Consider the following 13410-nt stretch of genomic DNA (forward strand, 5'->3'; position numbering starts at 1 on the left):
CACTGAAACAGTTTCTTATTTCCAGGAATGTTTTTTTTTTTTTTTACAGTAATCCATCCCTGTCTCCATAAGGGTTTTGGAAGCTGAAACTTTCTGAAATATTTGGGTCTGTTAGAAGAGATTGCATGTGAAGAGAAGCAAACAGGAAGTGACGCTCTGAAAAATCCCTGCTCGTCTGTAAACAAACAGCCTAAATAAGTAGGTATGTCTGTATCACAGCGGATTTACAGATCTGTCATCACACTCACTGAGGGTGTGTGTGTGTGTTATGAAAGCTTTCCTAACACATTATTTTCTGCTTATATGTTAATTAAATTGGAATTGCACCATACACATGTAGAAATGTTACATTTTGAATTACATGTTGCCTTAAGAACTTGGATGGGTGGGGATGCTTTGACTTATTTTATATGCAGAGGAAACTTAGGTTTAGGATTCAATATGGCAGAATTAAATTTTAAAATGTTTTTTATTTATTTATTTATTTTTTACTCACGTTAGATACTATGGCGTATTTTTGATTAAGAAAAAAACGAGTCCACAAGACAAGTTGCAGGCCATAGAATATGATGTAGTAGGTCTGCCGGGCCAGTTGGTGGCACTGCAAGAGAACGATATAAAAACAAACAAACCCACTGAAGGGTGCAGAGAGAGAAAGAAAAAAACTACCTATTAGTGCATTAACCCCAACGATCCCCAGTTTAAAGGTCCAGTATGTAACTTTTATAAAAGTTGTGTTTTACATATTTAAGTCAAAAAGTTGTGACGATATGAAATGAGATGGATGATCTGTGGGGAAAAAATTATCTTTTCCACATTCTCCATGAGGTAATGTATGAAAACATCCACCACTCCCAATCAGAGCCAAGACGTAGGCCTTAGCGCTGTCAATGAACCTCGTGTACTTGCTGCTTATTATGCCATTAGCAGAGAAGCAACTTACCATTACAGAAGAACCATTTATCTGCTGTCATCGATAGCTATGCTAACTAGCCTGAGGATTCTCTACAGGCTCTGCTAGCTGTATCGTAGCAAAGATCAAAGAGTGGAGGGGAGAATGCAGGCCACATGATTATGGTTGACAGTGTTAAGACCCGCCTCCTGGCTCTGATTGGTTGTTTCTAGTCAGCATTGAGAGAAGGCAGAGGGGCTGGATTGTTTTTCTTTTCTTTTTCTACACAGATCATCTGCCTCATATCAAACTGTCACAACATGGTGACAGCTTCCAACATGTAAATTTATAGGCATTGAGAGATGCTAATACAGATAGCATCTGTAAAACATTACCCTGTGGCTCCCTGTTATGTAACTCAGTGCAGCGTCTCTGACGGTCAGAACACAGGCAGCAGATTGGAACATTTCAAACCTCTAGGACTTCTAACAACAAAGATAACAAGGTAGCAAATTATTCTCTGGCTGCTTCGAAAGACAAGTACAGTCCTCTTGACATTTCACTCCCTCATGTACAGTACACACACATAAACACAGATAAGAAGCAGGAAAACTCTGCCACTATCTCCAGAGAGATAACTCCAGCCACTGACCCTGTTACTTAATCAAGAGGCGTCGAGCTTCTGACACTTTCAACATGTGGGGTTTTATCAGTGACCTGGACTCTGTTTAAGGGACAACAATGTTTATCCTCTCTGTGCCAAAAGATAGAAGGAGGCAGTGAAACCTCCCTGCAGGAAGAACAGCTGAGGGATCAGCATGAGCTCAGCTGAATGTAACGTGTTATTTGTTGGAATGCTTCAATGCTGGCGTTGGCCACGAGGACAGGGTCAGAAGCTCAAGGCTTCGGTTTCCATCCTCCAGATGAAACCTTATTGTGAGGCTTTTATTTCTGTAACCCTCTAGAGACGGAGTCGGGTCATAAATGTGCCAGTTCAGCTATATTTTTTCCCCCCCTTTGTAAAGCGGAAGATAGCATTTTTTCGCATCTCGATGAAAAGCCTTTGTCATACCATCTTGGAAAAAATGGCAGGTAATGTTATTTGGACAGAGCTGTCTGGCTATTGTTCTAATAGGATCAGGTTCATTGTTCATATCAGCAAACAAAATTCCCCAACACATACCAATAGAAATGACACTTCCTCTGAAGGTTCTCCTTTTAAGGAGCTGGCTTCTGGAGTGGACACACTTTTACATGAAGGGGAAAACAACTGCAGCCCAGCCAACATGAAGCCAGCCGTTGTTTATGAGCGCAGTCTGAAGTGGGGGGGAACGCCTCGCGGCCTTATCAGTGCGACTCAGCCTCGCTGCACAGGCCATGGGTCACCTCCAGTTGTAAACAAAGTTCAAGAAGCCCTCCTTGTAAAGTCCAGAATCTAAGCCGAATATTTTTAGCCCTCTGCTGACTGGAATGGAGAGATAAAAATCTTTTGAGGCCAAATTTGGAAGAGTAGAAAGCAAATGGGCTACTAAAAATGGCTTTCAAATGAAGTCCTGAAAGCAGAGGTTGTTTGCAAACAGTGTGTTTTGCAGGGATTTGTGCCTGCATGCAACACGGGGCGCTGTGGGAGGAAACGAACTCCCACGAAGTAAACCCACCTTTGAGAACCTACATTTACTGAATGTGACTGCATGTCTAGACTTCAACTAGGCCATTCTAACACATGAATACAGTTCTAAGATTAAGGCCATTTTCCTGCTTGGAGGCTTAACTCCTACCCCAGTTGGACATTTTTACATCAGGTGCATCAGGTTTTCACATGAGGTTTTATTGCCCTGTGTTTACCTCTATCTACCCTCCCATCATCTCTGACCTCCCTGTACCTCTTCCCCACAGCATGAAGCTGACACCAACTTGTTTCACAGAGCATCTCATGTTAGCATTTAGTTAGGTAACTTCTTCTGGGCTGTATTTTATTGGAGTAAAGGGAATATACATTCACACTCCCCTTTACAATGTCTCTCACACTCAAGTATCTACTGCTGTTGTGCTAATGACAGAAACAACTTGCCATTACAGTAAACTGTTTATCCACCGTCATTGGTGGCCATGCTAACTAGCCTTAGCATTCACAGACAACAGTAGCATAGCTGAGCGCAACAACTGCAGCATAAGCGGCGCCTATACAACCATGATTAACAGCGCTAAAACCCTCCTCCTGCCACTGATTGGTTATTTCTGACCTACAGTGATCCATCTCTGAATAAGGCTGTAGGACAGGAAGGAGCCAGAGGAGTAAGATTTAAATGCATTTTATCTGTCTGATGATATGCTGTCAGGATATTGTGATGGTTTTAACAAATAAATAAAAGAAAAATACTGCACATTTAACGGTAAAATTACATCATGTAAAATTATTACGTTTTATTTCCAATTTCTTTTAATTAGTTTTTCTTTTTTATTTCATCATTTATTTCACATTCTGTATTTATGCAATGCTTTTTATGCATATATGTGCATCGAAAATAAGAGTCAGCACTAGTGCTTAAAGAGAGATTAAATGCTTATACGTTTAATTTTTTGTGCATTTGTGTTGTAAGAAATATTTTTAAACAAACTCTCTCATATTTAGTGCTTAAATACTAAATACGATTTGCATTGCCCGCCTAGGCAGATGGGTTATATCTGGGGTTTTATATATTTGTTTTTTTTGTTTTACTATTATTATTTTGTGTGTATATTTTTTCTAAGAAGTGGTCGAAATCGTGCTTTAGTTTTTACCACTCAGGTTTCATCATGCAGTTGTTTCTCTGACATCCATGCGGGCTGTAGGCGGCGCCTGCCCCGCTCCCCGACAGCTGATGTCACCGCTGGGAGCGCATCCTGCCGGAGCTCGGCCCACTGTCCGCCTATAAATACCGGAGCGCTGAGCTCCTCCGCACTCAGACGCTCCTGCTCTGAACCAGCTACAGCCGCTCCGGCTCTAACAGCGCGCACCGAGCAGCTCAGCATCGTCCGAGTTGGAGCGCCACGTCCGGAGCCGCGAAGCGCCAGGAGAAAAGCAAGAGTCGAGATGTCTTCCTACATGTCCTCTGAGTCCCGCCGGGTCAGCCCCTCTGTCCACGGCAACAAGTTCGACACGGCGCACCGCAAGAAGGCCGTGGCCAACATCTTCGAGAACGTGAACCAGGACTCGCTGATGAGACTCTTCCAGAAAACGGGAGACATGAAGGCGGAGGAGAGGGTGCGGAGCATCTTCTCCTACACGCAGGACCCGGAGGAGACGGCCCGGGCGCTGATGGCTCTGAAGCAGCGGAAGAAGGACAAGTTCCTCCGGATCGCGGGGATGGTCCGGCAGCTGCTCAAGCTGCGCTGACTCCCCCACAAGGCAGTCGTCTTTCACCGCCCGTGTCTCAATGTCTCGGCTCTGGGATGAGCAAAGCGAGAAAACATTCCCGATGTGACTGGGGGACTCCACCGTAGGCGGATGCCCGAGAAGGCGCCGCCGGGGCAGCGTCGTGGCAGCTGCGGCGTTACGGACGGAGGACCCGCCGGCAGCGGAGCCCTGCCTGGAGCAGGCGGGGCAGCTCGAAGTATCTGGGAATCTGAAGGGAATACATGACTTTCTTCAGACTAGAACTCATGCATGAATGCATGCATACATTCCCCCCGTGGATGCGTTGGCTTGGGAGCAGCATCCCTGCAGGTGCACGTCACCATGTTGGTGATGGTGCAGCACAGCTGCAGAGGGAGACTTTATGGTGCTGAAGAATCTGCCTCTATACATGAATGCCTGTCCTGAACACATGCCTTTTCTCTGAACGTCATCTTGTTGTATGAACACTACGAAAATGTGATACCGCAGTGTGACAGCACAATGATTTTTACTGATGTGACATTCCTTTGATTATCCTTTTTCTAAATAAATAAATCATTGTTTTGTACTGAAGCCTGAAGTCTTGTCTGTCCTCATTAAACACCTCTCTCATGGCTTTGTTTTGCACAACCATCAGCTTTAGATTCTACAATCTGGCCCTTCAGATTATGTTTGTAGAATTGCATTAAATAATCGCTGGAAACATGAAGCTGAAAAGTCAATAATTAGTGAGAAACTACAAAAAAACTATTTATCCACCCACCCATCCTCTTTACACCCTTGTCCCTCAGTGGGGTCGGGAGGCTTGCTGGTGCCTATGTCCAGCTAACATTCTGGCCGAGAGGCGGGGTCACCCTGGACAGGTCACCAGTCTGTCGCAGTACAGAAAAACTAGAAAATTGCTTTACGTTCAATTTCAGAGAAACAAAAGGAAAACAAGTCCCTGCATGACCTGTGTGTAAATTACTACTAGGGAAATGCCCTGCACCAAACAGTCCAAATTGCCATGGTAACCAGAAGCTGACCTAATGGGTTTAACATTTAGAACAAAGGGGATAGCCCACATGTTGAGACTCATACAGTGCTGAGTCATGAAATCCATGAAATTATTCCTTGGGAAAAGAGAAGAAAGGAAAAAAAATCAGTGAGTTCATGTCTTCACTCTGACGCAGGCGAAGACATTCAAAGAGACAGAGTTACTCATGAGGAAGTAGTTAATATTTACTGGGCTTCCCCCGTACTGCGCCTCATGCAGTATGCCTCACCAGACCGGCGCAAACCAGTTTGGCTCAGGCTGGTCAGGGCGGGGAGGGGGAGCGGAGCGTGTTTGCATTGGAGTCTCTTCAATAATCATCAGTGCTCTCTAGATAAGAGCATGTTAAGGGGGAATTACAGGGCTTAGACGTGTGGAGGCTTTGGTTTGTCACCATCTGGTTCTTCACCATCCCACACAAAAGCAGAAATTACCCTTCCACAGCCAACAGCCAAGGCAGGCACAAAACCAACCCCACATTTATGAAAACAAAACCTTTTTTTGCTCCTGTTTTCCTACCAACGAGTCGGTGTGTTGGGTGGCTTAACTGCAGACGCACAGATCAGCTAAGTGGATGCCTTGCTAATCTGCTTGCCTTGATAGTCCCGCTACCGGCTCAAACCGGTTTTGCTGGGTTTGCGGTGCATGATGACATCTGACTGCAGGCGGTTCTCGCATGTGTGCTGAGTTACAGGAAAGGCGTATATCAGGTGAACTAAGGTGTGGAGGTTTCAGGTGGGAGTTTGGAAAGGAGTCCTACTAAGCTGACGGAATAAATATGTTAGTCACCAAGATGGCTGCTGACAGTCGCATCGAAGTGTTAGTTAATTGCAGACGTTTTCTTTTGCATAGAAAAAACATAGAATCTAGTTCTCCAGTCATTAAATTATCTATTTAAAACAACAGTTTTATGACCAGACTGACATTTTACCTCTTTAAAAGGGATTTTTTTCAGGGGGATGGAAAGTTATAAAACTACAAGAAAATTTTGTGTGTTGCGAACGGTAGACGTTTTTAACATACGATGAAATTTCTTGAGTAGCTTAACTGCAAAACAAATTCTAACATGTAAATCTGAAACAGAAATGCTAGAGGTGTCTTCGCTCATTCTGCTTAGTAGAGTAGAATAGAAATGAGCTTTATCGTCCTGCAGCAGGGGGGATTCCTGTGGGAACTGAAGCGTGTAGGTTCACACCAAGACAACAGAATAAAGAACAAGATGCTGTACAACAAGGACAACAAAAATAAATACAGTGCAGTTATCTAAAATAGCGTATGCAGTTGAGTGTCAGGTCAAAGTTCAAATTCAGATATCTTATCAATCATTTCCTGAAATCTTAAAACAACACTGTTCTTTCTTTAGGCAATGTTGCAGTACAAAGTGTAGGCATTGCTATTCAGACAAGTCATCTATGTTTTACTATTTCCTTTTAGAATTAACAGAAGGAGGAAAAAAATGAAAATAAATAAAAGATTCGTATTTTTTTCTGTTTTTAATATCTTTGGAGAAAAATTGGTTGCTTCTTTTTGACTTATTTCAGTTATTTGGACCTAGTTTGGATTTTGCTCAGGCCTGGGACCCGGCCCTGGTCATAAAGTCATAAAATCATAAATACCTTCTTATCTGTTAAGAGACTCTAAGCATAAGTGTTTGCTTGTAATTGTAAATATGTAATTAAAACATCTGAAGTAAATACGATAGTAAAATGACATCCAACATTTCCTGATCTCACTGTTTATGTTTTGCCAATATCTTATAAATGACAAACAATTCCGTATAAGACGGATAAATCAAGTCAAGGTAATTAGTACAGCACATTTCAGCAACAAGGCAATTCAAAGTGCTTTACACCATAAAAATATAATACAATAATAAATTATGAAACAAGCAATAAACATTACATTTTGTCAAATGCCTTCATCCAAATCAAGCAAATATACATCAAATATGCTGATCTGTGATGAATCAAAGAAACTCAGTGTTTCAGCAGTTTTGCAGTTTTCTGGAAGTTTGTTCCAGATTAGAGCAGCATAAGAATCTAAATGCTGCGTCTCCATGTTTGGTTCTTCAGATACAGAGCAGAACGAGAACCAGAAGTCCTGAGAGGTCTGGAAGGTTAGTGCAACAACAGCAGATCTTTATTGTATTGTGCTTCAAAGCTATTCAGTGATTTATAAACTAACAGAACCTTTTTAAAGTCTATTTTCTGAGTAGCAGGGAGCCAGTTGAAGGACTTCCACCTGCATTAGACAGTCCTAAAAATAGTATCTTTACTTTGTCTACACATTCTTTGCGAGGAGCAGGGCTGTTTGTTCTTTTTTACTCCCACCCTAGTTCCCAAGTTTTAGTAGATATTGGTGTCCGTCTCCATCTCTCAACATTAATGTGTGATGATTCCTACATGTTTATAGTGGGTTGAAACAAAACATATTTGGGAGCATCAATACATAAAACAAATCTGCACAAAATGGGTCAAGCATGAACAGACACCTCACCCTACCTATCTTTAAAAGCTATGTAAAAGAGAAATAAAATATGTATGAAATGTATCTAATGTTATGAAGTTGCTACATAAATTCCATAGAAACAAATGTAACAAGCAAATATCCACCTCAGAGGTTATCCACATCCTTGGCAATTATATGAGAGTTTTATAAATTATCCTTCAATGCAGTAACTACTTTTGAAGGTGTCATTTTGTTCAGGCACTCACTTTTTTGAATAAAATCCTTTTTTAATTTTAATTTATTTGATGTTTCTGTAAATGCCCCAGCATTAACCAGAGAGGCTATTTTTTTATCTGTTGTCCCTGGACTTCAGCAGCAATGCTAACACATCGTTACTCCTCTCTAGTAGTTCTGGGTCTGTTACTGTTGTTCACACAATTAAAAAGAATCCAAGAAAGGCCAAATAAAGGATGTAAATATGAAAAACTGTTCAGTAAATTATTTTAAAACATCACAGCTAGGCAGCCTGTTTTCTGTCTTTATGCTAAACTAGCTTTGGTAGCTTCAAGGCTAACACTATTAGTCTCCTTTTGCACAGGCCAAAAAAACAAACAAACAAACAAAAAAAACCCGTCAGGGTTAAAAGTTTATTTCAGTTACTCTTTTTTTTTTATTACATATGTCCTCTTGCCAAAGAGTTTTTTCCCCCTCAGCTTCCTGATCCTTTTAGCGCTATCCAGTTGTTTGGGAAACGATAGATAAATATTCCAGGTTGCTGTCCTGGCCATCTTTCCCCTGCTGGCAGCAGTTTACAGCGTTGGATTCAAGTCTGTCCTCTCCCACCCTCTTCCTGCCTTTCATCAGACAGAGACACGGCAAAGGCTTTCATGTGAGCAGACGCCGCGGCAGACAGACCGAGCCTGGAGGACAGAACGCAATCGGAGAGCAGGGAGAAGGTCCAGGATGTATAGCTTAGCAACGGAATTAGCCTGCAAAAATAGCCTTGTCAAAGTATTCATAATGCTTTCAATTGTCCTAATTCTGCTAGGATACATCCCAAACTTTGATGTGTTTTATTAGGATTTTATGTCATGCACACAGAGTAGCAAATCACAGTCCAGTGAAGGAAAACAATTGATTTTACAACTAAAAATCTGAAAATGCACAGAAAGCTTTGCTGCAATTATAGCTTACTTGTACAATCTGTCACTCCATCAGGTTTTAGCAACTTCTTGTTAAAGTAAAGCTATTCCCACAGCATGACGACTCCACTGTTATTCTGGTTCATTTTGGATTCTGATTTTCACAGAAACCTCTTGATTCTTTCACAGAACAGCTGGATTTGAACTGTTTTGAAATTACTTTCAGGTGGATTGTTTACTTATAATGTCACTTCTGGAAATCGGTTGCAATGGATTTCATTTAGGGGCAACAGAGGAATGGGGACTGAGCTTCGAAGACCTTTAAAACCACATATTCTAGTAATTTCAATTCACGGCCTTGTGTTGAGTGTCACATAAAATCCCAGAGATCAAAACTTCAGCTAAATGGAACTAGAACTAAAATTATTGTAATTTACAATTTGTGAACTAGTAATTAATGTTACAAACTAAATCAAACAACAATAATTAAATAATTTTGTTGCAGATGTAAAAGGCTAAAAGGTATTAAATGTTCTATGTTGGATAAACAGCAGACAGGGTGTAGGTTTCACCAACTCAAATTTAAGACTTTTAAAGACCATTATGAACGGAATCTAAGGCCTGTAACTCATCCAAAATGTACAAAAAATAAAAACAAATTTGCATATAAATAAATTGTATGTGTTGGAAACAGAAATGAGCCAATGGTGAAGGTGAATTTGCACTTACTTACCCATGAGTGGCGTAAAAAAAGCTAGCTGGCTGGCTACCAACGCTATATTATTAGCTAGTTAGCAGTAGCTGCAACCACCCAGAGTCACAGAATGCAGGCTAAGTTATTTTTAAAGAAATGAAGACTTCTTAAGGCCTTATTTTTATATCTATGATTTTAAGACTTTTTAAGGATTTGTGGAAACCCTGAAAGTGGAAGTCCAAACTTGCTCTGCTGTAGAGATCCTCGCTTCTGTTTACCCAACTGCAGCTGATCCTGATGTTAAACAAAGACCAGCTTGGCTTTATTGTCTGAGCTCTTTGCTTACAGAATCTGTCACTGTTCTTTATTATCCAACTTAGCCGGTATGGCTATTAGCCACTAACAGGCGGGTTATATGTCCAAGCATTAGAACAATGACACTAATAAAAGCCAGCTGACCTCATGGGCGTGAGGTCAAACAGAAAGTATCTTGTCCGCCTTACAAAGTACCCTTGAAAGAAGCTTAACTTCCACCTCTTTTCTGAGGAACACTCAAGATTAAAGACAGCAGAGTTCCACATCAGTCAGAAAGCCGGTCATTATGCCCCAGGAAACACATTTACAGTTGTTTTTCATGTTTGGACTGACGAGACAAGATACAGGCAGAATGAGTGGTGGTGGATTAGTGATTACAGGCAGGGAGGGGCCTTTAACTCAGTTCCAGCACAGACCGGTTCACTCAAAGATCTGTGAAGAGGAACCGAACATCGGCTGCCCACACGGTCGACATTAGTCAGCATTAAGTGGAACAACAGAACAAAAAGTATTTTACAAAGTCAACAGCTCTTGATACACGTTTTGTTTGGATTTGATGAACTGGTTTGGGATGTGACATTTGGCTGCTGTTACATTAACAAAAGGCTCCTCCTGATTCTATGTTTAGGTTGTTTTTATCATAAACTCAAACAGGCTGCTGGATCCTTCCTGAGAAGTTGGATCCAGAATTGGACAGAAAAGTCACTCTGTCCATAAATGAGTCACTGGAGATCCAATTTTAGCTCGCACTGCTTGTTTAAAGAGGCTGTTTTAAACAAATCTTCAGACGCCCAGCACCGCCTGATACAGTTTCTTTGGAGATGTGATTACAGCAGCAGGATTTATTTGACTTACTGCAAAGTGTTTGCAATTCGTCGTCTCAATGGATTTCAAATGATGTTCAAAATAAAAACGCGTCTTCAAAAACAATTTAAGGAAAGGTTGATTTTCTGAAGGTGCTTGATCCCAGGCCCTCCACTTGGAATCCAACAAAACTTCATATTTATTTATTTATTTATTTATTTTATTTTTTATTTTTTGAAAAGTAGGTGAAGCGAAAAAAGCAGATTTAGATAAACCCACAAAGTTGAACGTCTTTTTTTATGCGAGTCATTTTAACATTTTGTGGTGCAACTGAAATTAGATTTATTCTAACAAACATTGAGATATTAAAAACCACTCACACATATTAGTTATGTAAAAGTCATCAAATTCTAAGTGACTGCTTCATTGGGTAAATATGTTATATTACTTGTTGTTACAAATACTGAATCAAAATGCAACTCAATTCATATAGAAAGAGTAAACATCCAGAGCAGTTGTAGTTTTTAACCCCAGTCACATCCTGTCTCTGATCACTGTTACACTTTTCAAACTTGCAAATTAAAACCAGACTATTAAAGTCCTATTTAATAAATTAGAATTCTATTGAGATGTTCATATGTTTCAGTAGCTGTTCACTAAGTGAAACACATCTGATGAGGGGTGTCTTATAGTGAATTTTGGTTATTTCCATTATTATGTCTCACTGGAATAATCAGAAGTTTAGAAATTCATGTTTGGAAAAAGATTTTAGTGACGACCTCTTTGCCACAACTGATCGTAAACACTGTGTGCAACACTTCAGCGCTGAGAAACACTTTTAGCATGTCAACAGCAGAACGAGTGCTTTCTAAATACTAACAGATTTCGTCTGATTTCTAGACTTTTGCACCGTTTTCCACATCTTTTTCTTCATATGTCCCATGGTTGCACCATTATTTTACCCCAAAATCAACTTGTGGACGAGGTTGATTGGATTTTGTACCTCAAGAAAAAACAACAATTCCTCATTATCTAAAGGGAAACTTCAGTTTCTTGCAGGAACGAAGATAACTTTACACTAGCGTAGCAATTCCAGTGAACTGTCAGATCCTTGACGCGTTTCTGGTTGAGAAAAAGAAAAGAAACAGAAAGAAGTTAAATCAACTGGAATGTTTTTCATGTTTCAGTTTTTAAGCACCACCCTCTCTTGCACCATGTGTGTGCCAAGCAGCTGGCGAGCTGGCAGTCCAGGATGGAGCAAAAGTCAGAAGGTCACAGTGATGTAAGACATTTCCAGGAAGAGGCTCAGATGTGTGAAAAGAAAAGTGCAGGCGAGCGACACTTTGCAGGCATTTTTAAGAGTTTTCCTTAAAGCGCCAGCCTGTCTGACTCATTACACTTCCTGCATTGGGGTCCCAGGTGCTCCGCAGCATCATCCAGAGCAGAGTGACTGGAATACCTAGAAGGCAGACCTAAAATGAAACAAAACATATCTCACAATGAAGGAGGAACTCCAGGAATTTGGCACATTTCTAGCTGCCTCTGGACGACCAATGTCATTTGTTGAGGACAAAGCTTTTCTGTTGACCGTCTGAGTCATCGGTTTGTGGACGGTTGCCATCGCTCTAATGCGTAACTCGCTGTGGACTCGCGTTAACACTGGCGCTGACTTTGCGTCAGTGAGCTGCGTAAACAGTGACCCCTGACCCGGGGATGGCACCGGCAGAGTCACGGTGCAGACGCCCGTCCCAAACAAAACAATAAAATCAGCATGCTGGCTTGGACGCCGACCCGGTCCAGCGATGGCCATCCTTCCTCTCACTGTGGCGGCTTGTTGATTTAACAAAGCACAGAATGAATGTTGACTGTGTGCGTTTAACAGGCGACGTGACCGTATTTGGCAGACCTGCTGATGTTCCAAGGAAACATTTTGCATGTGATACGTTTGGCACATTTTGCTACATGTGTCGCAAACTCATCATACTTCAGTGCGTCATTACTGTTTTTGATCTTTGGAAGGTTAAATCAAAGCTACGGTTGATTTCCCAATATGTACTGAGGAAACTCTGGGCTTCTCCTACCTCTCAGAGACAAATCAAAGTTGCATCTGGCTCACGTCTTAAAGTCAAATACTTTGAGTTGATGACCAAATTGAGCTTCACTGTCAGGGTAGAATTTCCAAAAGAGTCAAGAACACACTGGACACATGAGCAGGATACTGGTGGAGGAAGCTGGAATACACGGAGAAAACCCACACATGCAAACTCCCTGAAGAATACTGGACTCTGAGCCCAGAATCAGAGACCAGTGTTAACAACTGCAGTACTGTAACCAGTATGAAGTACGTTTACTTCAGTACTTCAGTACATTTTCTGAGCATCTTTGCTTTACTTGAGTATTTATTTTGTGGAGAACTTATTTCTTTCCACTTCACTACATTTCCAAGAAGCTGGTTGTTATGCCTTCCTTTTTTATCTCAGCATAGGAAGGGGTGTCCGCTGTTGCTGTTTTTCTTTCTTACTTCGCTTCAAAAACGTAAAGAAGAATAATTCTGGGAATAAATCAATTTCAATAACAGAGCTACTGCACCACTGCAGACAGACCTGGTAGGGCCATTACACATTAGTTTGTCTTCTCAGAAACTTGTTCTGTGTCATTGTGGTGTCATTTATCTGCATTTGTGGAAAAAAAAAAGAAATGCTGAAG

At 41.2% G+C, this 13410-nt stretch overlaps 1 protein-coding gene across 1 annotated transcript; it reads left to right on the forward strand.

Annotated features, from left to right (window-relative positions):
• The first annotated feature begins 3813 nt into the window (after nucleotides 1-3813).
• tcima (transcriptional and immune response regulator a) lies at nucleotides 3814-4841 on the forward strand. Its single transcript, XM_014975479.2, has one exon. The coding sequence runs from the start codon at nucleotides 3966-3968 to the stop codon at nucleotides 4266-4268; it is 303 nt and encodes a 100-aa protein (XP_014830965.1). The 5' UTR covers nucleotides 3814-3965; the 3' UTR covers nucleotides 4269-4841.
• Nucleotides 4842-13410: the final 8569 nt, after the last annotated feature.

This window comes from Poecilia mexicana, unplaced genomic scaffold, assembly GCF_051168715.1.
Source record: "Poecilia mexicana isolate PSO_F unplaced genomic scaffold, ASM5116871v1 scaffold_9, whole genome shotgun sequence".
Lineage (NCBI taxonomy): Eukaryota > Metazoa > Chordata > Actinopteri > Cyprinodontiformes > Poeciliidae > Poecilia > Poecilia mexicana.

Bases quoted from the DNA above. Each gene is read 5' to 3' on its own strand.
- tcima (XM_014975479.2), top strand. From the start codon at position 3,966: ATGTCTTCCTACATGTCCTCTGAGTCCCGCCGGGTCAGCCCCTCTGTC.